Genomic DNA, 25,764 nt, shown 5'->3' on the forward strand with positions numbered 1-25,764 from the left:
ACTCCAGGCAAGTTAGCAGGAACAAACCTTCATGACCAGCAGGGAATTCTGGGAGGCAATGGTATTTATACTGCAAGCCATCAAAGGAAGCATCTAAGCAATTTGCATGACAAGTGGATGCAAATTCCTCACCAGAACAGCAACTCTGAAAGGTGCAGAGTGAAGACAGGTCTCTTTTTCCAGAGACCTGCAGCACTCAGACCTAAAAAATGGTCAAAAAGCTGTCTGCCTGTGCAGACAGCAGAGCAGATCATTACACTACCCCTTAAGGACCAGAGCCTTTTTTCCCATTCAGACCACTGCAGATTTAACGATTTATTGCTCGGTCATACAACCTACCATCTAAATGAATTTTACCTCCTTTTCTTGTCACTAATACAGCTTTCTTTTGGTGCTATTTCATTGCTGCTGCGATTTTTAGTTTTTATTATATTCATCAAAAAAGACATGAATTTTGTCAAAAAAATGATTTTTTTTTAACTTTGTGATAAAATTTGTCAAAGTAAAATTTCTTTATACATTTTTGTCCAAATTTATTGTGCTACATGTCTTTGATTTAAAAAAAACAAAAAAAAAACATTCAGTGTATATTTATTGGTTTGGGTAAAAGTTATAGCGTTTACAAACTATCGTGCCAAAAGTGAATTTTCCCATTTTGAAGCATCTCTGACTTTTCTGAGCACCTGTCATGTTTCATGAGGTGCTAAAATTCCAGGATAGTATAAATACCCCCCAAATGACCCCATTTTGGAAAGAAGACATCCCAAAGTATTCACTGAGAGGCATGGTGAGTTCAAAGATTTATTTTTTTGTCACAAGTTAGCGGAAAATGACACTTTGAGACCAAAAAAAAAAAGTTTCCATTTCTGCTAACTTGTGACAAAAAAAAAAAATGAAATCTGCCACGGTCTCACCATGCCCCTCTCTGAATACCTTGAAGTGTCTACTTTCCAAAATGGGGTCATTTGTGGGGTGTGTTTACTGTCCTGGCATTTTGGGAGGTGCTAAATTGTAAGCACCCCTGTAAAGCCTAAAGGTGCTCATTGGACTTTGGGCCCCTTAGCACAGTTAGGCTGCAAAAAAGTGCCACACATGTGGTATTGCCGTACTCAGGAGAAGTAGTATAATGTGTTTTGGGGTGTATTTTTACACATACCCATGCTGGGTGGGAGAAATATCTCTGTAAATGACAATGTTTTGATTTTTTTTTTACACACAATTGTTGATTTACAGAGATATTTCTCCCACCCAGCATGGGGATGTGTACAAATACACCCCAAAACACATTATACTACTCCTGAGTACAGAGATACCACATGTGTGGCACTTTTTTGCACCCTAACTGCGCTAAGGGGCCCAAAGTCCAATGAGTACCTTTAGGATTTCACAGGTCGTTTTGAGACATTTGGTTTCAAGACTACGCCTTAGGGATGCTCGCTGGATTCCACGGAATTGTTAATTCTGTGATTCCGGCCGGAATTAGATCAATTCCGATCCGGCAGTCGGAACGGAACTGTTAAACCTCTCAAACGAAATTCCGCTGAAATTTTTTAGTTCCGTGGCATTTTCTGGAAAAACACTAAATCCCTCCTCCTCCTCCTCCTCCTCCTCCTCCTCCTCCTCCTCCTCCTCGCATGGTTAAGGATTTGTACTTTTTCAAAAGCCAGCTTACATACCTTGGCCGGGATTTGAACCCAGGTCTCAGTGTGTAGTAGGTATCTGACTTACCCCCTAGACCACCAACCACACTACATACTAAAGCCGGCCTAGCATGTACCATTATGATCAATCCAATAGAAAAAGTAGCATGATTAAGGATTTGTACTTTTTCACAAGCCAGCTCTATATTCAAGCAGCTATTCTTTCTCATTCACGGTGATCTTCATACCTTCCTTGACTTGGGATCTTACCAATTCTTTCCACACACTTTTTTTTCCTTTGTCACACTATTTTCACTCAGTTTCTGTGACCCTATATACAGGATTGCTTCCTGGTCTCTATTAGTTTTTTTTGACAGTTTTTTTTAACTGTGAAGTTGTATTTACAGCGTTATTATTGCACTTTAATATGTTCACATCAGCATTAGAGATGTCGCGAACCTCCGAATTTCAGTTCGCGAACCCAGTTCGCGAACTTTCTTGGACGGTTCGGTTCACGCAAACTTTAGCGAACCGCAATAGGCTTCAACGGGGAGGCGAACTTAAAACATTTAAAACATTTCTGCTGACTAGAAGTCCCAGGAAAAATTCTGGATTTAATACTAAGCAGTATTTTAAGGTCAGAAATCTCATTGAATGTTCAACTGCAGGCCTACACTGCTTTACAACATCAGGAAGTGTAATCCCTCTCTCCCTCCTCCCTTCTCCCTTGTCTTCCAGGGAATTGTAGTATGTAGTATTTCAAAAGCCAGCTTACATACCTTGGGCGGGAATTGAACCCAGGTCTGAGTGCATGGTAGGTAGCTCACTTCACCACTTTACCACCACCAACACTACATGCTGAAGCCAGCCTTACTATGCACTGCATGCGCTTTTGGATATACAGTAGCTGCATCTAGTTATGGATATATTATGTATATTATGGTTAAGGGCTCTGCCTCTGACACAGGAGACCTGGGTTCGAATCTCGGCTCTGCCTGTTCAGTAAGCCAGCACCTATTCAGTAGGAGTCCTTAGGCAAGTCTCCCCAACACTGCTACTGCCTATAGAGCGCGTCCTAGTGGCTGCAGCTCTGGCGCTTTGAGTCCGCCAGGAGAAAAGCGCGATATAAATGTTCTGTGTTTTGTTGTTGATGTATGCACAAATTCATTTGCTTAACATCTATGCACCACACACATTGACCAATTACGGTTTTCCTTGATGTGGATGTATTTTCAGGAACCCTATTGTTTTTCTTGGCCAATGTGGTGCATATTTTAACATTGATCATTGATTGGACAGTTTTTGAGACTTTGTACACTACTAGATGTATGTATGCATGTATGTATGTATATATAAGTATGTATGCATGTATGTATGTATGTATGTATATATAAATAAGTATGTATGCATGTATGTATGTATATATAAATATGTATGTATGTATGTATGTATGTATGTATGTATATATAAATATGTATGTATGTATGTATGTATATATAAATATGTATGTATGTATGTATGTATATATAAATATGTATGTGTGTATATATATATGTATGTATATGTATATATAAATATGTATGTATATGTATGTATGTGTGTGTGTGTGTGTGTGTGTGTGTGTGTGTGTATGTATATATAAATATGTATGTATGTGTGTATGTATGTATGTATGTATGTGTGTGTGTGTGTGTGTGTGTGTGTGTGTGTGTGTGTGTGTGTGTGTGTGTGTGTGTATTATATATATTATTTTTATTATTATTCTGCTTGCCCAGCATTCATGCACTACACACTTTGACCAATCACGGTAATTATTTCCCTGAGGTGAATATTTTTTCAGGGACAGTGTTTCTCTATTGTTTACTCGATCAATGTGGTGCGTAACTGAGTATTATTTAGATGTGTCCTAAGGACTTCTTTGATGGATGCAGTGGTCCACGGGCCAACATTTGCTTTTAATTGCATTTAAATATTGTAGTTTTTAGTTTGTATCAACTGAGGACAGGGAGAGATAAAATACATGAACTATTGACTTCTTTTTTTTATAACTCTGGAACACTTAATAGGCTGTCACTTAGAGACAGTCAAACTTTCAGCCTTCTTCATAAATGTTTAACTATATATAATAAAAAAAAAAACCTGGGATACTTAGTCATTTTTACGAGTAGGAGGATAAATATAAATATATCTCATCAGTTTATTTTTAGCTTGGGTTCACTGTAAGTATTTTGGTTTTCAATTGTAAAACTGCTTTCAGTGAAAAATGTTTCATACTTGGGAATAGCAAAAAATCTAAAATATGAAAAATGAGGATGCATATGTTCTATAACATTCAGCAACTTTGTTTCCCTGCAGGTACAGCTTCAGGTTCCCCAGCTGACACTATCCCAGCTATGTTGGACGGAATTGTTAAGTACTTAGCGGAAACACAAAATACAACCCTTCGAGTTGTGGAAATAGTTGTACTTCTTTCTAACCTTTTCAAGAAATGCCGAACAGCTTTTCTAAATAAGAAGGCACAGATGCAGGTAATTTTTTTTTAATAATTTTGAGTTCACCCGAATATAAAATATCACAGACTTATAGGGAACCTTAGAGGGAAGTATTAGGGCCCATTTATACTTGGGGATTCCTCCACCTCCATGAGGGCCTTGGGCTTTCAAGTTGTCGTCCGGGATCTGGCACAGTCGTGGTCTTCTGCATGGCCGGGTCATGCACATGCACTCCCGTGGCTAGGCCCATTGCGCACCTGCGCACCCTGCAAGGGATACAGCTGCAGGGAGGCCCAGAAGCCATAGGGGGCCTCGTAGGGGAAGAAGTTTCTTTTTCCTGTCCTGAGACTGACTACTAAGGGCAGGGAGAGAGAAAAAGCTTTCTGTTCTCTGCACAATTGTTCTGACTGCATCTGCTTAGCCATTGAAAATGAATCATACAAAGTTTGGCAGACCGATTTGTAGACAGTCCCTATTCAGTGTGCAGCACAGTCTTGTGTACAACGCACTGCCACTGCCTCTCCACTTTCCTCCAATTTTCACCAGTCATTTTCGATTTTAAGAATTCTTTTGTGAAAAATGGCTTGTGTATGTGTTTTTGTGAAATGTTAAAAATCATTTTCACCACAAAAAGGGCAAAAAACACACACCATTTTTTACCATGAAACCGTGAAAAAAACTTTTTTTTTTTTTAATGGGATTTTTGCTAAACAATTTTAACGTTATTTTAACAAAAATGATTGAGAAAAGCCAGTTGCCATTTTTGCTCATCGTCACTGAATCAAAGTACAAGGATTGATCAACACACTGGACTTGGTTGCAAGCCAAATTTATTCCAAAATCATTTGCTGAAGTTGGATGAATAGCGATTATTTTTCACATGCTGTGCTTGGTGCTGACATCACTGAGGGGACAGCTACACGAGGGATCAGCTATTGTACGGTTTCTGTCATTTAAGGGTCTGTCATCAGTGTGAGGGTCTATCATTGAATGGATCTGTATCAGAGAGGTCTGTCACCCGTCACTGAAGGGTCTGTTACCAAGTGGTTTGTACTGAGACTGAAGTCTGCCAATGAGGGGTCTGCCACTGGAAGTCTGAAACAGAAGAAAGTCAGCAATGAGCCTGTCATTGAGTGACCAGTCACTGGCAGAGCTGATACTTAAAGGGGTCTGATAAAAGGGAATCGTCTGAGGTCTGGAATTACCTCTGTATCAGAACAGGAAATACCATGTGTACCATAAATAAATAGGCACTCCATGTAAACTGGGTGTATGCAATTGTTCTTCTGATAGCTGAGCAGCAGGTCAGATTACAGAGCAGTACAGAGAAATGAAATCTGGTATTTAGCATTTGGATCTTGTGGCAGCAGATCAGCTGTCCTCTTCCTCTATTTTCTCTATTGCCATATACCCCCAGTATCCCCATTGTGTTTTGGTCATGATTAGGACATAGGACCCCATTGCTGCAAGGCTAGAATGCTTTCTTTTATCCACTATCAATCTCCATTCCTCCCTTCTCTTGCTGTCTCCCCTTAACCTCCTCCTTCCCTCCCAGTCTCTAATCTTTCCCTCATTCCCTCTTGATAACTTAATCGCTAAAAGAATTCTATTAGTATGTCACCCTAATTATTATAAGTATTTATCTAGCATACTCATAGTTAGAGTTGGGCCGAACGGTTCGCCGGCGAACGGGGTTCGCGCGAACTTAGGTGGTTCGCGTGCGGGTACCGCACGCGAACCTTTTGCGGAAGAAGTTCGGTTCGCCCCATAATGCACCTGAGGGTCAACTTTGACCCTCTACATCACAGTCAGCAGGCCCAGTGTAGCCAATTAGGCTACACTAGCCCCTGGAGCCCCACCCCCCCTTATATAAGGCAGGCAGCGGCGGCCATTACGGCCACTCGTGTGCCTGCATTAGTCAGAGTAGGGCGAGCTGCTGCAGACTGTCTCTCAGGGAAAGATTAGTTAGGCTTAACTTCTTCCTGGCTGCATACCTGTTCTGTTCAGTGAGCCCTCAGCCCACTGCATACCTGTACTGTGATCCTGCCACTGCATAGCTGTTCAGTGATCCTGCCACAGCATACCTGTTCTGTTCAGTGAGCCCTCAGCCCACTGCATACCTGTACTGTGATCCTGCCACTGCATAGCTGTTCAGTGATCCTGCCACAGCATACCTGTTCTGTTCAGTGAGCCCTCAGCCCACTGCATACCTGTACTGTGATCCTGCCACTGCATACCTGTTCAGTGATCCTGCCACAGCATACCTGTTCTGTTCAGTGAGCCCTCAGCCCACTGCATACCTGTACTGTGATACTGCCACTGCATAGCTGTTCAGTGATCCTGCCACAGCATACCTGTTCTGTTCAGTGAGCCCCCAGCCCACTGCATACCTGTACTGTGATCCTGCCACTGCATACCTGTTCAGTGATCCTGCCACAGCATACCTGTTCTGTTCAGTGAGCCCTCAGCCCACTGCATACCTGTACTGTGATCCTGCCACTGCATACCTGTACTGTGATCCTGCCACTGCATAGCTGTTCAGTGATCCTGCCACAGCATACCTGTTCTGTTCAGTGAGCCCTCAGCCCACTGCATACCTGTACTGTGATCCTGCCACTGCATACCTGTTCAGTGATCCTGCCACAGCATACCTGTTCTGTTCAGTGAGCCCTCAGCCCACTGCATACCTGTACTGTGATCCTGCCACTGCATAGCTGTTCAGTGATCCTGCCACAGCATACCTGTTCTGTTCAGTGAGCCCCCAGCCCACTGCATACCTGTACTGTGATCCTGCCACTGCATACCTGTTCAGTGATCCTGCCACAGCATACCTGTTCTGTTCAGTGAGCCCTCAGCCCACTGCATACCTGTACTGTGATCCTGCCACTGCATACCTGTTCAGTGATCCTGCCACAGCATACCTGTTCTGTTCAGTGAGCCCTCAGCCCACTGCATACCTGTACTGTGATCCTGCCACTGCATAGCTGTTCAGTGATCCTGCCACAGCATACCTGTTCTGTTCAGTGAGCCCCCAGCCCACTGCATACCTGTACTGTGATCCTGCCACTGCATACCTGTTCAGTGATCCTGCCACAGCATACCTGTTCTGTTCAGTGAGCCCTCAGCCCACTGCATACCTGTACTGTGATCCTGCCACTGCATACCTGTTCAGTGATCCTGCCACAGCATACCTGTTCTGTTCAGTGAGCCCTCAGCCCACTGCATACCTGTACTGTGATCCTGCCACTGCATAGCTGTTCAGTGATCCTGCCACAGCATACCTGTTCTGTTCAGTGAGCCCTCAGCCCACTGCATACCTGTACTGTGATCCTGCCACTGCATACCTGTTCAGTGATCCTGCCACAGCATACCTGTTCTGTTCAGTGAGCCCTCAGCCCACTGCATACCTGTACTGTGATCCTGCCACTGCATAGCTGTTCAGTGATCCTGCCACAGCATACCTGTTCTGTTCAGTGAGCCCCCAGCCCACTGCATACCTGTACTGTGATCCTGCCACTGCATACCTGTTCAGTGATCCTGCCACAGCATACCTGTTCTGTTCAGTGAGCCCTCAGCCCACTGCATACCTGTACTGTGATCCTGCCACTGCATACCTGTTCAGTGATCCTGCCACAGCATACCTGTTCTGTTCAGTGAGCCCTCAGCCCACTGCATACCTGTACTGTGATCCTGCCACTGCATAGCTGTTCAGTGATCCTGCCACAGCATACCTGTTCTGTTCAGTGAGCCCTCAGCCCACTGCATACCTGTACTGTGATCCTGCCACTGCATACCTGTTCAGTGATCCTGCCACTGTATACCTGTTCTGTGAACCCGCCACTGTATACCTGTTCTGTTCAGTGGACCCGCCACTGTATACCTGTTCTGTGAACCCGCCACTGTATACCTGTTCTGTTCAGTGGACCCGCCACTGTATACCTGTTCTGTGAACCCGCCACTGTATACCTGTTCTGTTCAGTGGACCCGCCACTGTATACCTGTTCTGTGAACCCGCCACTGTATACCTGTTCTGTTCAGTGGACCTGCCACTGTATACCTGTTTAGTGAACACGCCACTGCATACCTGTTGTGTTCAGTGAACCTGCCACTGCATACCTGTTCTGTGAACCCGCCACTGTATACCTGTTCTGTTCAGTGGACCCGCCACTGTATACCTGTTCTGTGAACCCGCCACTGTATACCTGTTCTGTTCAGTGGACCTGCCACTGTATACCTGTTTAGTGAACACGCCACTGCATACCTGTTGTGTTCAGTGAACCTGCCACTGCATACCTGTTCTGTGAACCCGCCACTGTATACCTGTTCTGTTCAGTGGACCCGCCACTGTATACCTGTTCTGTTCAGTGGACCTGCCACTGTATACCTGTTCTGTTCAGTGGACCTGCCACTGTATACCTGTTTAGTGAACACGCCACTGCATACCTGTTGTGTTCAGTGAACCCGCCACTGTATACCTGTACTGTTCAGTGAACCCACCGCATCAGTGCGCATACCTGTGCAGTTAAGTGAACCCACCTACCTACGTGAGTGCACGCAGTGTGATATACCACTCCGTGCATACCCGATATGGACAAAACAGGTAGAGGAAGAGGAAGAGGTAGTGGCAGAGGCAGAGGAAGGCCACCCGGCAGGTCTGCGCGAGGTCGTGTAAATGTAATTTCGTGTGGACCTGGCCCACAGTACAGTGCTCGGAAGAAGGCACGTCCCATCACCTCCCAAGATTGTCAGGACGTGGTTGAGTATTTAGCGACACAGAACACCTCATCTTGCTCAGCCACCAGCGCTACTACTAGCACCACTTCCGCTGCATTTGACACTTCGCAAGAATTATTTAGTGGTGGTGAAATCACTGATGCACAGCCATTGTTACAGCCAGATGAATTTTCACCAGCTCATATGTCTGCGTTACGCGACAACACTATGGATGTAACGTGTAAGGAGGATGAAGGACCTACACATTTGGATTTTTCTGAGGCAAGCGAAGCTGGGCAGGATGATTACGATGATGACGATGATAGGGATCCTCTGTATGTTCCCAATAGAGGAGATGAAGAGGGGGACAGTTCAGAGGGGGAGTCAGAGAGTAGTAGGAGGATAGAAGTTGCTGAAAGAAGCTGGGGCAGCTCTTCGTCAGAAACAGCTGGTGGCAGAGTCCGGCACCATGTATCGCCAGATTCGCCACCTATGTACAGCCAGCCAACTTGCCCTTCAGCATCAGCTGCTGAGGTGCCCACATCCCAGGGTGGCTCAGCGGTGTGGAAATTTTTTAATGTGTGTGCCTCAGATCGGACCAAAGCCATCTGTTCGCTCTGCCAACAAAAATTGAGCCGTGGAAAGGCCAACACTCACGTAGGGACAAGTGCCTTACGAAGGCACCTGCAGAAAAGGCACAAACAGCAATGGGATGGCCACCTGAGCAAAAGCAGCAGCAGCACACAAAAGCAAAGTCACCCTCCTTCTCCTCTTCCTCCTTCAGGTGCATCATCTGCTTATGCCGCTCTCTCCCTTGCACCTTCACAGGCACCCTCCTCCACTCCGCCTCTGCCCTTGAGCGGTTCCTGCTCCTCTGCCCACAGCAGCAGTCAGGTGTCCGTGAAGGAAATGTTTGAGCGGAAGAAGCCACTTTTGGCCAGTCACCCCCTTGCCCGGCGTCTGACAGCTGGCGTGGCGGAACTGTTAGCTCGCCAGCTGTTACCATACCGGCTGGTGGACTCTGAGGCCTTCCGTAAATTTGTGGCCATCGGAACACCGCAGTGGAAGATGCCAGGCCGCACTTATTTTTCCAGAAAGGCCATACCCCAACTGCACCGTGAAGTTGAGAGGCAAGTGGTGTCATCTCTTGCGAAGAGCGTTGGGTCAAGGGTACACCTGACCACGGATGCCTGGTCTGCTAAGCACGGGCAGGGCCGCTACATTACCTACACAGCCCATTGGGTGAACCTGGTGGTGAACGATGGCAAGCAGAAAGCGGCGGACCAAATTGTGACACCTCCACGGCTTGCAGGCAGGCCTCCTGCCACCTCCTCTCCTCCTGCTACATGCTCTTCGCTGTCCTCCTCCTCCTCCTTGGCTGAGTGGCAGTTCTCCTCTCCAGCTACACAGCCCCAGCTCCGCAGGGCCTATGCTGCATGCCAGGTACGACGGTGTCACGCCATCTTAGACATGGCTTGTCTCAAAGCGGAGAGTCACACTGGAGCAGCTCTCCTGGCTGCTCTTAAGAAACAGGTGGATGAGTGGCTGACCCCGCACCACCTGGAGATAGGCAACGTGGTGTGCGACAACGGCAGCAATCTGCTTGCCGCTTTGCATATGGGGAAGCTGACACACATACCCTGCATGGCACATGTCATGAATCTGGTGGTTCAAAGATTTGTGGCAAAGTACCCTGGCTTAGCGGATGTCCTGAAGCAGGCCAGGAAGTTCTGTGGGCATTTGAGGCGCTCTTACACAGCCATGGCACGATTTGCAGAAATTCAGCGTAAAAACAACATGCCGGTGAGACGCCTCATTTGCGATAGCCCCACTCGCTGGAACTCGACCCTCCTCATGTTCTCCCGCCTGCTAGAACAGAAGAAAGCCGTCACCCAGTACCTCTACAACTGGAGTAGAACGAAACAGTCTGGGAAGATGGGGATGTTCTGGCCCGACAACTGGACAATGATGAAAAATGCATGCAGGCTCATGCGGCCGTTTGAGGAGGTGACCAACCTGGTGAGCCGCAGTGAGGGCACCATCAGCGACTTAATTCCCTACGCGTACTTCTTGGAGCGTGCTGTGCGTAGAGTGGCGGATGAAGCTGCGAATGAGCGTGACCAGGAACCGTTACGGCAGGAACAGGCATGGGACCAATTTTCATCAGACCCAGCTGTTTCCTCAACACCTGCGGCAGCACAGAGGGGGGAGGAGGAGGAAGAAGAGAGGTCATGTGCAGAAGATGAGTCAGACTCAGAGGATGATGAGCAAGGTGTTTCTTTGGGGGAGGAGGAGGAGGAGGAGGGGACAGCGGCAGGAGAACAACCGCAGCAGGCGTCGCAGGGGGCTTGTGCTGCGCAACCTTCCCGTGGTATTGTTCGCGGCTGGGGGGAGGAGGTTGACTTACCTGACGTCACTGAGGAAGAGCAAGAGGAGATGGAGGGTACTGGATCCGACTTTGTGCAGATGTCGTCTTTTATGCTGTCCTGCCTGTTGAGGGACCCCCGTATAAAAAACCTCAAGGGGAATGAGCTGTACTGGGTGGCCACACTACTAGACCCTCGGTACAGGCACAAAGTGGCGGACCTGTTACCAACTCACCGGAAGGTGGAAAGGATGCAGCACATGCAGAACCAGCTGTCAACTATGCTTTACAATGCCTTTAAGGGTGATGTGACGGCACAACGCCAGCAAGGTACCACTGCCACTAATCCTCCTCCCGTGTCCACGCAGTCAAAGACAGGACGCTCCAGCGATCTCATGGTGATGTCGGACATGCGGACGTTCTTTAGTCCAACGCCTCGCCGTAGCCCTTCCGGATCCACCCTCCACCAACGCCTGGAACGGCAGGTAGCCGACTACCTGGCCTTAAGTGTGGATGTAGACACTGCTGTGAACAGCGATGAGGAACCCTTGAACTACTGGGTGCGCAGGCTTGACCTGTGGCCAGAGCTGTCCCAATTTGCCATCCAACTTCTCTCCTGCCCTGCCGCAAGCGTCCTCTCAGAAAGGACCTTCAGCGCAGCTGGAGGCATTGTCACAGAGAAGAGAAGTCGCCTAAGTCACAAAAGTGTTAAGTACCTCACCTTTATAAAAATGAATGAGGCATGGATCCCGGAGGGCTGCTGCCCGCCCCAAGACTAAGTCAGTCCCCGCACATACAGCATCTCTGCCTGCACGCCGTGTGACTGGCTGCCTGGCCTGCCCCAAGAAGACTAAGTCGCTCCCAGTCCCTCCACACAGCATGTCTGCCTGCAGGCCGCTTCACTACCTTCTCCGCCACCACCAACAGGGTCCGGGACTCCAGGCGGATTGCTGAATTTTTTAGGCCGCTGCTAGCAGCGGCCGCTGTAATAATTTTTCGGGTGCGTGTACATGACTGCCTAATTTTTCTGGCTGCACTGCGGGCAGCTGCAACAACAAAAGAAAAGGCATGAACATGCGCCCATTCCCCTTCGTGATCATTACCTTGCCGTGGTGAAGGGGCTTGCGTATCACAATGGAGCAATGACCGGCGCCTAGATGAGTGTCTCGGGGGGCACACCCACGATAATAAGGTCGTTGCCTCATTGTGGTCAGACCAAATTTGATCAGCTGGACAGTCACTGTTCTGTCATTCAGCTACATCAGCCAGGTGACTGACCATATGGGCTGTAAAGCCACCAAAACCTGCACTCTCGCCATGGTGCGCACCAGTCCAGCACGGCCGTCACTACACAAACAGCTGTTTGCGGTGCGTTACACGATGAGTTTGGTGCGTCAGTGTGAAGCAGTACCTTAATTACACTACCTGATTGATGTATACACATGCCAGATGTTTGAAAGCACTTTAGGCCTGTCATTTAACATTCAATGTGATTTCTGCCCTTAAAACGCTGCTTTGCGTCAAATCCAGATTTTTCCCGGGGACTTTTGGCATGTATCCCACTCCGCCATCCCCCCCTCCAGGTGTTAGACCCCTTGAAACATCTTTTCCATCACTTTTGTGGCCAGCATAATTAATTTTTTTTTTCAAAGTTCGCATCCCCATTGAAGTCTATTGCGGTTCGCGAACTTTAACGCGAACCGAACCTTTCGCGAAAGTTCGCGAACCCGGTTCGCGAACCGAAAATCGGAGGTTCGGCCCAACTCTACTCATAGTCTAATGTCCTACATTATTATTATTATTATTATTATTATTATTATTATTATTATTATTATTATTATTATTATTATTATTATTATTTATATAGCATGGACATCTTCTGCAGCACACTTTACAGAGTTCATAGTCATGTCTCTGACTGTCTTCAGGGGAGCTCCTTCTAATCCATAGTCGGTCTTCGTCTTCTTCGTCATCTTTGTCTTCTTCTTATTATTAATAATAATACTAATATGTATTTACATAGTACTGGCATCTGCAGCACTTTAGAGTACATAGTCATGTCACTGCCCTAATCTTACTGTAGTCACAGTAAAATGTCCTATCATATTATTATGTATTAATATAGTGCTGAAAGATTTCTTTTATAGGGAATTTTTTTTTTTTTTTGGAAGGGGGGGGGGGGGGGGGGGTTAGGGGGCCTAGTAAATTTTCTTGTATGGAGCCCACATGTTTCTGAGGGCAGCCCTGGTTGTGAGGGAGGAGTGGCGTTTCACTGAAGGGCCTGTTAGTGGGAGAGGGAAGAGGGTTTTCTGTCACCTATGGAATGTTTCAGAAGATTTCAGTGGTCACTGCATTTCGTATGTTAATCAAACCCTCTCTTGTGTGAAATCTGCATGCCAACAGTATTTGTGCATCAGTGGCATTAACTTGGCCACTGGCGAACTCAGGGGGCTATTCCGGGTGTCTGGAACCTCCCCCCTGCACTGAGCTGTGTATTCAGCCAGGGAAGCCCGCATAATATAAACAGCCTCATTCTCCCTCCCTTCTTACTTCTGGTGCCTCCCTCCAGCTAATAGAATGAGAGAGGCAGCCCAGCTTCTCTCACAAGAAGATGCAGCCTGCAATGAGAGAATGTTGATTATGGAGTCCTGGACTCTGGCAGAGTTGCAGTTTCTACCTTGGAGTTCTCTCTGCCAGTCAGTGATGAGGGGTACATTAGTACCTCTATACCCATTTCAGCTGGAGGGGTGGACACCTGGGGGCTCGTTTGGCAAAGCTTACATTAGTAGGTATGGAGGAATGTACAAAACTAGGAAATGCCACAGAATTCGGGGTGAAACCCCACAATGGCGGTGGTTAGGCTACTTGGCAAATGCAGACCAAAAAAAATACCAAACCTTGCTGCCCAATTCACTAACAGGTTTAAAAAAAGTGTGTGAGAGTTGGGGGGGGGGGGGGGGTGTTGAGATGCTGTTTGACAAGGCCAGTGGTGGCTAGTGACAGTTAAAAGTACAAATCCGGCCTTGACAGTGATGGAACGGCCAGATAATAATAGCCTGAGGCGTTCTGAAGAGTCTCTAGAACACTGAGGTAAATGTACTTTTTTTTTTTTTTTACCATTAATTAAAGGACGTATCCAGTGTTGCTTGCGAAATCCTTTAGATTGTAAGCTTGCAAGGGCAGGGCTCTCTCCTTCTTTTTGTGTTTTGGAAATCATTATACATTTTATTTATCATGTTACGTCTATCACTATCATTACCAATTCTGTATTCTGTATCGTTTTTGTATTTTATTACTAGGTGCCTCGTCATCTTGTCCTACCCTGGTGTTTTGTGGTTCTCCCTCCATCCCTCCTTCATATGGCTTCCCTGATGTCTAATGGTTCACCCGTCCCCCATATAGCTTCCCTGTTAGGTGGCCCATCGTCCTGTGCCCCACCTGTCCTTTGCTTCCCCCAGACCCCAGTATATGCGCAGTGGAAGCCTAGCTTCTCGCCTGCTGAGGGCAGAGCCGGATTAAGGCTAAATGGGGCCCTAAGCAAAGTAACTGATTTGGGCCCCCCATCATGTCATAATAGAATCAGAAGATGCAGCTGCACAGCAACATTCCGCACACACCGGGGCAGCCGAGCTACTGGTTGCTATGGGCAACAGCCCGCTTTCATCTGTGGGTGCACAATGCAGGGAATAGCAACGGCAAAATGGAGAGTGAGAGATGAATGGCTGGGACATTTGCACTCAGGGGCTGGGGCACCCCTGTGAAGAGGGCGCCAGATATCACAGCAACAGCATTTTCCCCCTGCACCTCCAGCCTGGCAATAGCAGAAAGCTCTGGACACCGTCAAACCGGAAGCCATTCCCCAGACAGAATTACATAACCACCCCCACCACCGAACAACCAATTTCCTCCCAAACTAGAGAGCCACCATGCAGCCTCCATCCCAGTGAATACGATAGTCCAGCAGAGAAGGTAGCCGCAGCGGGGGAGAATGACACCACCAGATGACTCACATTCACCTATTGTGATCCAAGCAATAGAGGTCCTGTCTTCCGGAGCCCATCTGTCTCCTCTAGAGTGCTGCCGCTCTGTTACTACTACTATTACTACTTCCTACTTCCTGTCTGATCTGAGCGAGCGGCTGCACTGTAGAAGAGACAGATGGGTTTCAGATGACGGGATCTCTATCGCTTGGATCATGGATAGGTGAGTGAGCGTTTGCCATCTGCTGCTATCATTCTTGCTGCAGCTGTGGTTCTCTGTGGGAAGGGAGGGAGGAGTGGGCAGCGGCAGAGCACACAGTAGCAGGAGGGGGACCCAGGAGGAGAGCCCGGCTCTGAAGACAATCAGCAGCGCATGGCATCATTCGACAAGACAAGACAAATAACATTTATATCACGCTTTTCTCCTGGCAGACTCAAAGCGCCAGAGCTGCAGCCACTAGGACGCACCTTATAGGCAGTAGCAGTGTTAGAGAGACTTGAATAAGGTCTCCTACTGAATAGGTGCTGGCTTACTGAACAGGCAGAGCCGAGATTCGAAACCCTGGTCTCCTGTGTCAGAGGCAGAGCCCTAAAGGGACTCCGAGCAGTGCCTGTGGGTATGCCTTTAAGCATACCCACAACTAATTAATTACATCCTCACACCTACCAGCATGATGTTTGTAATTATATCCCCCTGGGTTCCTTATATTTCATTGCATTGTGCCTAATCGAGCTACCGACTTAGCAGAAAAGTTGTCCTGTGTAATACAATGTAACTATGGAAAGATGCATATCATTTTGAAGCTCTCTTTCTCCTCTTTCCAATGATAGATAAACTGCCACCTATCATTGGAAAGAGGAGAAAGAGAGCTTCAAAATGATATGCATCTTTCCATAGTTACATTGTATTACACAGGACGACTTTTCTCCAAAGTCGGCAGCTCGATTCAGCACTGCTGTGGCCTCGATTTCAATCGCGAAAATAGCAAAAACTAAAAGGCATAGGGTGGCGGTTTATATATCATTGGAAAGAGGAGAAAGAGAGCTTTCAAATGATATGCATCTTTCCATAGTTACTGCACTGCTCAGAGCCCCTTTAACCATTATACCATCCAGCCACCGCTGACAGGATGGCGAGGGCTGGTTTATGTGCTGATGGGGCCCCATTGACTCTGTATAGGGGCCCCAAGCGACTGCTTTTGTTGCCTGGTCGGTAATCCGGCCCTGGCTGAGGGTGTTCCAATGATGTGCATCCTCTCACTGCTCACCTGTCACTCTAATCCCGACATCTCAATCTCCTCCCATTGCTTACAATCATGCAATGCAGGAGGAGAACCAGGCACTAGAGCAAGAGGTTGGCAGCGAGTGGATGGACGCACCTCAGTGGCCCACCCTCAGGAAGTGAGAGAAGCTAGGCTACTGCTGCACATACATTCTGCATGTACTGGACTAGGGGAGCACAGAACAAGGGTACATGTCAGGACACAGGGGTTGGACCATACCGACCTACCTGGGACAGTCCCAGCTGATTCGGCATGGTTAGGAGGTATGAATGACAAGAATAAGGAAAATTGGAGAACTAGTGCCTGAAGAGGATGATGTGGAACACAAACCCAGGGCCGGGCAGAGGCGAGAGAGGCTCCAGCCTTCATGGCAAAGTGTAGGAGGAGGCGCACAACTCTGTCTAAAAGCGTGTGTGAGGCCTGGTGCACACCGAACGGTTTTTGCAGCGATCCGCAAACTGCTTCCGCCTGTGAAAACGCTTGGCTAATGTAGTTTAATGGGATGGTGCACACCAGCGGTTTGCGTTGTTTTAGCAAACCGCAAACGTGCCTCCTGCAGCACGTTTGCGGTTTGCAGAAGCGTTTCTGCCTCAATGTAAAGTATAGGAAAAACGCAAACCGCTCTGGAAAACGCTAGATCAGAGCAGTTTTCTAGGCGTTTTTGTTACAGAAGCTGTTCAGTAACAGCTTTTACTGTAACAATATTTGTAATCTGCTACACAAAAACGCTCCCAAAAACACTAGGCATGTTTAGAAAACGTCTCTAAACATGCCTAGAATCGCTCTGAAATCTGCTCCAAAAACCTCTAGCGTTTTGAGGATCTGCTAGCAGTTTTGGTGTGCACTGGGCCACACAGCTGGGGTGGGAGGGATGGAGGGGCACACTTTGGTATGTCAGCCTTGGGTGCTGGAGGACCTTGTCCCGGCTCTGCACAAACCCATACTGCATAAAAACTATCGACACAATACAGTGGAGCAAGTGTTGTCAAAGAGACAATGAGTGGGACCTTCCAGAGATTTTTGGGTCAGGGGATTCCAAGGCGGCCATTTTGTTGGTGTTATTATTTGCTGATTAATTCTGGTTTCAGAAGCCACTTTCCTAGCCATTGTGTTAATGCAGTTTGCTAAAAATTCTTGTTTCCGAATCCAATTACGCATCGGCAAAACTATTGACCACATTGACTTCAATAGAAAATGCCTTCAGAACACGAAAATTGAAACACAAATTTTGGTATTTGTGGAGAAAGGATGAAAGTCAGCACTGCTGTCAGCTTCTTTATTTCAAACTGCGAGTACAACACACATCTATTGCAAACTGTGGTAAAAGCAAATTGCAAACATACCAGGCACTGTGGAGGAGGAAAAGTTGTGGTGGGTGCTGGCCACTGGACGCCATCTTTCATCCTTTCTGCCTGATCAGAGCATGCTGGATTGCACTGCTGACATACCAGGAGGGTTGGACACAGACTCCCGCCCCCCCCTCCCAACAAACACCTAACACTGCAACTATTGCTGTAGTGCCAGCACCCCTCTTTCTACCTTCGCTGAAAATTTGGTATTTGCCTGCGGAAAGCTGAATTTCGATGGAAACTGCTGTTCCAATCAACCCTAATGATAGCGTTAACTCTGACAGTTCAAAAAACTAACATGCATGTTTTTTGTTTCAGAAACAGCCCCCCGGAACCATAAAAGGTAAATTAATAATTTTGTTACATCAGACAGGTAAATATATTGTGTGCATGTGCTGTCACATAAAAAAAATTATGTGCCAAATAAAAAAGTTAGTATAACTGCTTGAGGGCCACAGGCTTACACCATTGTTTACAATTCGGCACACTGCAGCTTTAAGTTTGCTGCAGGGCCATACAACTTGGCACACAAATTAATCTTGCATACTTTCCTTGCCACCAACAGAGCTTTCTGTTGATAGCATCTAATTGCTGCTGCGATTTAAAAAAAAATGTTGTATTTTTTTTTTTATTTAAATGATTCCTCCCACACAAAACAATGCGGGCGTGGGCATCCACGCATACACACAAATCAGTATCCCAGTGAACACCTAAACAAAAAATATATGTAATGTAACAAATAGAGGGGCACATGTGCGCATGCCCACACCCAGCACAAAAAGCTGGCCGTGCCCATGCACACAGGTCCCCAAATACAAGAATCACAACACTAGTGACAAAGTACAATCAAAACAGCAATTACAAAATTGTGCAAAGTTGCTTATGTGCAAAACAAGCTATAACCATATGTAATGGGAATCAATCCTTTCCAACACTCTCCGCATCTAAAAAATATATATACAATTGATGAAGTGCCAAATACCTGTGAGACGCCTGCTCACCCATAGGAAGATACGTGGGGGGGCCCGGGGAGATGCCTTGCGCAGTCACAGCTGGCCGCTGCTTCTGAGGAGGCTACCGGATAATCCTGCTTGTGCCTTTTTTTAAATAAAAACTGCGCCTAATGCCCAAGCGCGCCCGCACTTCCGGCCACGGAGGGCGTGCGCTCTGATTGATGCACGTCCCACCTGATCAAGTAACATGACTAGTCAGCTGTTCTGTCCCTCTTCCTATCGGGATATACGCATGCGCTCGGGATCATGCGTACTATGGCACAGTTATTTGTTAACAAAATACCAAGAATCGTAATAGATTATTTCACGAAGATCCATCCATAGTTATAACAAAATAATAATACATTTATTTCATACAAATTTAATGAATCACCGAAATAGGTTTTTGAAGACGGGTCTTGAGTTTTTGGTCTGGCCTACATATTGTCTACCACAAGGGCTCTCAAATAGACGACCCCAGATGACTGACAGTTTATAAACTGTCTGATTTCAAACCTCCGTCCCGTGACACTACTCCGGAAGCTTTTAGTCACTCTCATCATAGGGCACACAGAGCATTTCCCACATCTATAGTTGCCTACAATACCCACTTGATGTTTCTCCGCGTCAAAATGGCTCCTACTCAATACGTTTTTCAATGTGGGTGCTCTTCTTGCCGTCACACTTGGATATGGTGTTATGTTTTGTTTAATTACAGGGTCATTCTGCAGGATCGACCAATGTTTACGTAAAATATCCTGAATGCGATTCCATCCTGTGTTGTGTTTGTGTTACCAACCTTGTATATTTGTTCTCCTTTTTAGGTCTAGAACTCAGAAGATCCTCTCTGGGGGTTGATCTCGCTCGTCTTTGTGCTTTTTCTATACATCTTCTGGGCTATCCCCTCTCTTTAAAGCGTCTTTTAAGTTCCTTACTTTCTTGTTCAAAGGCTTCTGTTGTTGAACAGTTCCTTTTAAGTCGGATGAATTGACCCGTAGGTATGTTAGTTTTTTAATTTGTTGCATGGTAGTGATGGGAATTCCGGCTCTTCTCAGAGAATCGGCTCTTCTGAATGGGCTCCCTTTAAAGAGCCGGCTCTTACGGCTCTCAATCGGCTCTTCATTAAATATCACTAGACACCACTCAGAATCGGCGTAAAAGCCCCGCCCCCGTCTCCATGACAACTCCAGGCTGCTTCTCTGACTGGGACAATCCCTCCTGCTACTGCTCTGCTCCACCCCATACACTCCTACAAGCTGCAAGAGGAGGACTACATCTCCCAGCATGCCTCAGCGCCCTTTATTACACAGCAAATCAGAGCTGTGTGGGGCGGCTGAGGCACGTCTCTCTTCAAAGTGGGAGTCGGCTCTTGTCCGCAGCAAAGAGCCGGCTCTTAGAGCAGGCTCATTCGCGAACGACCCATCAGGTCGAGCAGGGAGCAGGCGTCTCACAGGTATTTGGCACTTCATTAATTGTATATATATTTTTTAGATGCGGAGAGTGTTGGAAAGGATTGATTCCCATTACATATGGTTACTTTGTTTTGCACATAAGCAACTTTGCACAATTTTGTAATTGCTGTTTTGATTGTACTTTGTTAATAGTGTTGTGATTCCTGTATTTGGGGACCTGTGTGCATGGGCACGGCCAGCTTTTTGTGCTGGGCGTGGGCATGTGCACCTCTTATTTTATTTATTTGTTACATTACATATATTTTTTGTTTAGGTGTTCACTGGGAAACTGATCTGTGTGTATGTGTGGATGCCCACGCCCGCATTGTTTTGTGGGGGCCAGAGGCGTATCTAGAGGGGTGCAGGCATAGCTTATGCCTTGGGCGCCACAGCACCATGGGCGCCATGCCTGCCCCGACGTTGCACCCCATGCCTGCCTCCATACCTCTGTTACCTCAGATCAGGTTTATTCTGTTATCCAGGAAACATGGCTACTTAATTTATGTATCTAGGGTGCACTAGGCTTAGTGTTAGAAAAGAGGACAGAGAGATTCCAAAAAAGTAACTTAAAGCGGAATATAACCCTGCATTTCAACTTTGCTCTAAAACATTATTTACAGTATATTCTATGCAACCAGCATTTTTTTTTTTACTAGACCAGCATTGGAAGGGTTACACAGAGCTTTAAAGTTCCTGGAGAGAACTGCAGACACATCCGAAGCTTACATAGATGCATTTTGTTTACATAAATGTATCTAAGTGTGGAATGTGACTCACACTCTATGACTGAGAAGGAGCTGGAGGACAGCCAAAGAGTGTGTAACATTTATCATTTGTTAAATTCTATTTAGTTAAATGTATTTATCTGAACTTCTGCATATCTCTCCACGGAACTTTAAACCTCTGTGTTTAACCCTTTCATTGCTGGTCTAGTAAAAAAAAATGCTGGTTGCATATAATATGCTGTAAATAATGTTTTAGAGCAAAGTTGAAATGCAGGGTTATATTCCGCTTTAAGTAATAACCCGAGCCAAAAACGCAGGCAACCATAACACCTTTAAATGAGAAACCATGCCGTTTTTAGAGAGGAGGGGGGCTCTGAATGGGGTGGGGGAGGGCGCAATTTCAGTGTTTGCCATAGGCTCTATATTACTCAGATACGCCCCTGGTGGGGGCGTGGGCATGCACGCATGTGTGGTGCACCCTCTGTACAGATTTATTTAAAGCACTAGCACTTTTGCTATTAGCACTCTAAGCACCTTTGTTTGGGGCCTTCTTTGGTCACGTTGAGTGCCTCTGGACTCTGGTAACCAGGAGGGTATTAATTTAATTTGAATTATATTATAAAGATATATTTTTCTATCCATTGACTATTCATAGTGGGGGTGGAATAACCATTATAAATGGCAGCCTCTGGGGGGGGTTTCTAACTTTTTAATCTGTTTTTAATGTATCTAGCTTGTCTAAATAAAGATATGGATTTTTTCATGTGAGATTTGACTTAGTATTTATTTATTGTTTGGCAAATATTATATTCTGCCTAGATGGCTTTCTCTTTTTCTCAGGTGTTTAAATCAAAAGAGCTGGTGGTAACTACCAAACTTGTTTCTGGGCTTTGCCGCATGTTTTAATCTTTATGAATTTACATTTTACTGACATGTCTTGAGGTATCTACCGCACAAGTCAGTAATTTACCTCACTGGTCGGTAATTTCAGCTTACCATGTGGTAACAGCTGAATTTACCGATCATTTAGGAAAATGTCAATTCATCAAGACCTTTTTTGCATTACCGAATGGCAAAGCTTTGTGAATTGAAGCCAATGTCTCTATATATGAATTGATCGTACACTTAAGAAGGACTTACTCAGCACCCAGGAAATGGAGATGGAGGGCTGGGCCCGCATGTATCAAGGCAAACATGTACAGTTCACTTTCTCACCCCTGACCACTTGTATGGTGCGGATTTGGGACAGCCAAGGGTCGTGCAGCCGATAAAATGGCAGAAAAACACATGGATAAAACTTGGTATAAAAGAGTTAGTCCGGGCACTGTCCCTTTAAAGGCTTTATTCAGACCACCGCCAAGTCCATAATACAGACAGGACATCCTACATCCCCCGGGTCACTATCCATCCCACCACCCCTTCACCACCCGGCATTGCAGGTCAGCTATATCTTGCAGATTGTCTTGTATTATGGACATGGCGGTGTAACGATTGGTGTCAGCAAAACAGATTTTCTGATTATTGGTGATCTGCAGTATCACCAATAATACAGATGCTATACCTGATTATGTGGTGATCTGCAGAATCACCAATAATGCTAGTATAGCCAGACACAGGACAACCAATGTGAGATAGTGTTTGGTGCAACAGTAATGAGGACAAGGAGATCTGCAGCCAATGATCACCTGAGGAGCAGGGGATACAGACTGTACTGCAGCCAGTGGACACCTGAGGAGCAGGGACCGCTGACTGTGCTGCAAAGGATGACCACCTGAGGAGCAGGTGTTACAGATAGTGCTGCAGCTGAGCCTCACCTGATGAGTAGGTGAAGGATACTACAGATTCCTCACTAGTGACTAGGCCCACTGGTGAGGACGGGAAGGTCAGACAAGCAGAGTAGGCAACGTACGGACAAATAAAGTACAAAGACAGAAGGCTAATTCAGTGTTAAGTTCAGGCAGAGTCGTCAACTGGAATCAGATAGGCAGAGGTACAGAATCAACAAGCAGGAGAGTAGTCAAAGGAAGCAGAAGGTCATATAACCGATAATACAATGGAATTAGTACTTTAAGCTATCAACAGAATCTGGCTAAGTGTGGATCCCCAGCTCCAGCTGGTTCTAGCACACTTTGGGATCTGACTAGGTCTGAGCGCTAACGCGTTAGCATTCGCAACAGCAGACACGGGGCAACTGACAGACTAGTACTATATAGATAGATAGATAGATAGATAGATAGATAGATAGATAGATAGATAGATAGATAGAACTAGTCTGTCAGTTGCCCTGTGTCTGCTGTTGCGAATGCTAACGTGTTAGCGCTCAGACCTAGTCAGATCCCAAAGTGTGCTAGAACCAGCTGGAGCTGGGGATCCACACTTAAGCCAGATTCTGGTATATAGCCAGATATATATATATATATATATATATATATATATATAATGCCCCGCAGCGCCTCCCCCATCACTCAGCCAATCCAAAGTACCGTTGGAGTACGCTGACTAGGCAGATAAGCTGACTCCCCTTCTATTCGCATAAAGGTCCTGTCGCCTGGCGTGCGTAGCCCTCAATCTATGTGCAATAGAAGGACCTGGCAGAGCAGCAGCATGTAACTGTGTGGCAGAGGCCGCCAGCTGATACGCGGAGATAGCCGCCATGCCGCTTGCCTCTGCGGCGGTATCTCCGCTATCTATTACAGGCGGTAGTCTGAATAAAGCCTTTAACCTCCTTGCCGGTTATCCCGAGCTCAGCTCGGGGTAACCTGCGCAGGAGGATTTCTCAGGCCCCGCTGGGCCGATTTGCATAATTTTTTTTTTATTGCACGCAGCTAGCACTTTGCTAGCTGCGTGCATATTTCGATTGTTGCCGATTCGCCGCTACCCGCCGCACCGCCCCCCCCTCCAGACCCCTTGCGCAGCCTGGCCAATCAGTGCCAGGCAGCGCTGAGGGGTGGATCGGGATTCCCTCTGACGTCCATGACGTCAGTGATGTCATCCCACCATGGCGACGGGGGAAGCCCAGCAGGAAATCCCGTTCTGAACGGGATTTCCTGCTTTCAGAGAGCGCCGGCGGCGATTGTCTTAGGTAGGGGGATGCCGCTTGTCAGCGGCTATCATGTAGCAAGCCCTGGGCTCGCTACATGATTTTTAAAAAAAAGTGCTGCGCCGCCCCCTTGCCGACACAATTGGAACGGCAAGGGGGTTAAAGGGACAGTGCCCGGACTAACTCTTTTGTACTAATCTATATATGAATTGTACAAATCGAAAATAAACACAAACCCCAATTTCTTTCTACAACAGTGAAAATTAAATTTCCCAAGACATGGACTGGGATGGATCAGCAGGAGCTGAAGATTGTCCCTCTGAAAAAAAGTACTGAAGAATACAGAGGTGTAGAAGAGAAATTCCTGCGTTCGAACGGAGATTACAAAGTAATGAAGGTAATAATTTGTTGTGCTGGTGGTTTCCATGGGACAGTTGCCTATCTTGAGTAGGTCATCCTGCATAGGGCACAGAAAATGGGAGGAGGCACCCCAATGTGGTATGCAATGGGTTAATTCGGGTAATGAAACAATCTTTTATTGGACACAGGAAAAGATTACTTGTTTCGTAGGACCTGCCCGATTCCTCAGATCTACGGTACAGTGTCTGTGAATAAACACACAAAAAGTCTCACAGTTACATGCTTAAAGGGAAGGTCCAAGCAAAAAAAAAAGTTTCACTTACCTGGGGCTTCTACCAGCCCCATGTAGCCATCCTATGCCCTCGTAGTCACTTACTGCTGCTCCAGTCCCCCGCTGGCAGCTTTCTGACCTCGGAGGTCAGGGCCACATGGCATACATTTTTACGCATTCCAGCTAGTGCAGGAACAAAAATGTACGTGTTGCACCACTAACGCGTAAAAATGTATGTGTTAATCTTCCTGCACTAGCGGAAATGTGTAAAAATGTACGCAATTCGGCCCTGACCTCCGAGGTCAGAAAGCTGCCAGCGGGGGACTGGAGCAGCAGTGAGTGACTACGAGGGCACAGGATGGCTGCATGGGGCTGGTAGAAGCCCCAGGTAAGTGAAACTCCTTTTTTTTTTTTTTTTTTTTTTTTTGCTTGGACCTTCCCTTTAAAGGAAACCTGATATGGGCAAAAAAAAAGGATTTTATACTTTCCCGAGGCTTTCTCCAGCCCCTTAAGCACTAATGTGTCTCTAGCCATCCTCCCGAGTGCCTCTGTTCGCATGGTATCTGTCCCAGTATCTGGCTTAGCCGCACCAGTCAGGCTCTTATGCCCCTCCCCTACATTAAATAAGCACCCTCCCACCTCAGTGTGGTAGCCAGATGTGCCCCCACCACACACACATACCATGGTAGCCAGGAATAAGTGCCCCTAGTATAGGTAGCCAGGAATAGGTGCTCCCAGATTAGGTAGGCAGAAATAGATGCCCCCAGTATAGGTTGCCAAAGTGGAATGGGTGCGCAGTGACAGGTGCACAAGCAGCGGCTTAAGGGGTCATTAAATACATTGCTGGGATAAATACTACTACCCGTTTTTGCGTTCCCTCTCACAGGGAGCGCTATTACCATGGGATGGAACGCAGGAACTCACAGGACTGGAAATTGACTCGTGTGTACTAGCCTTAAAGGAGTTATCAGGCAAAATAGCCCAAATGGGCTTTACTCACCTGAGGCTTTCTCCAGCCCCTTGCAGCCAACTGTCCCACGCCGACCATTCCGCTCCCTGCCGCTGTCCTGGTCTCGCCGCACGTTATGTTGGCCTTACTGCGG

General features: G+C 46.7%; 1 protein-coding gene across 1 annotated transcript in view; it reads left to right on the plus strand.

The window, feature by feature from the left end:
• LOC137525872 (protein mono-ADP-ribosyltransferase PARP15-like) overlaps positions 1–25,764 on the plus strand; it is an 83,822-nt gene that overhangs the window by 37,125 nt on the left and 20,933 nt on the right. Inside the window, exons 5-7 of the mRNA XM_068247085.1 lie at positions 3,996–4,168; positions 18,141–18,165; positions 24,288–24,427. Coding sequence (XP_068103186.1) covers positions 3,996–4,168; positions 18,141–18,165; positions 24,288–24,427 — 338 coding nt within the window. The remainder of the gene's footprint in view (positions 1–3,995; positions 4,169–18,140; positions 18,166–24,287; positions 24,428–25,764) is intronic.

Source organism: Hyperolius riggenbachi, chromosome 7 (assembly GCF_040937935.1).
Source record: "Hyperolius riggenbachi isolate aHypRig1 chromosome 7, aHypRig1.pri, whole genome shotgun sequence".
Lineage (NCBI taxonomy): Eukaryota > Metazoa > Chordata > Amphibia > Anura > Hyperoliidae > Hyperolius > Hyperolius riggenbachi.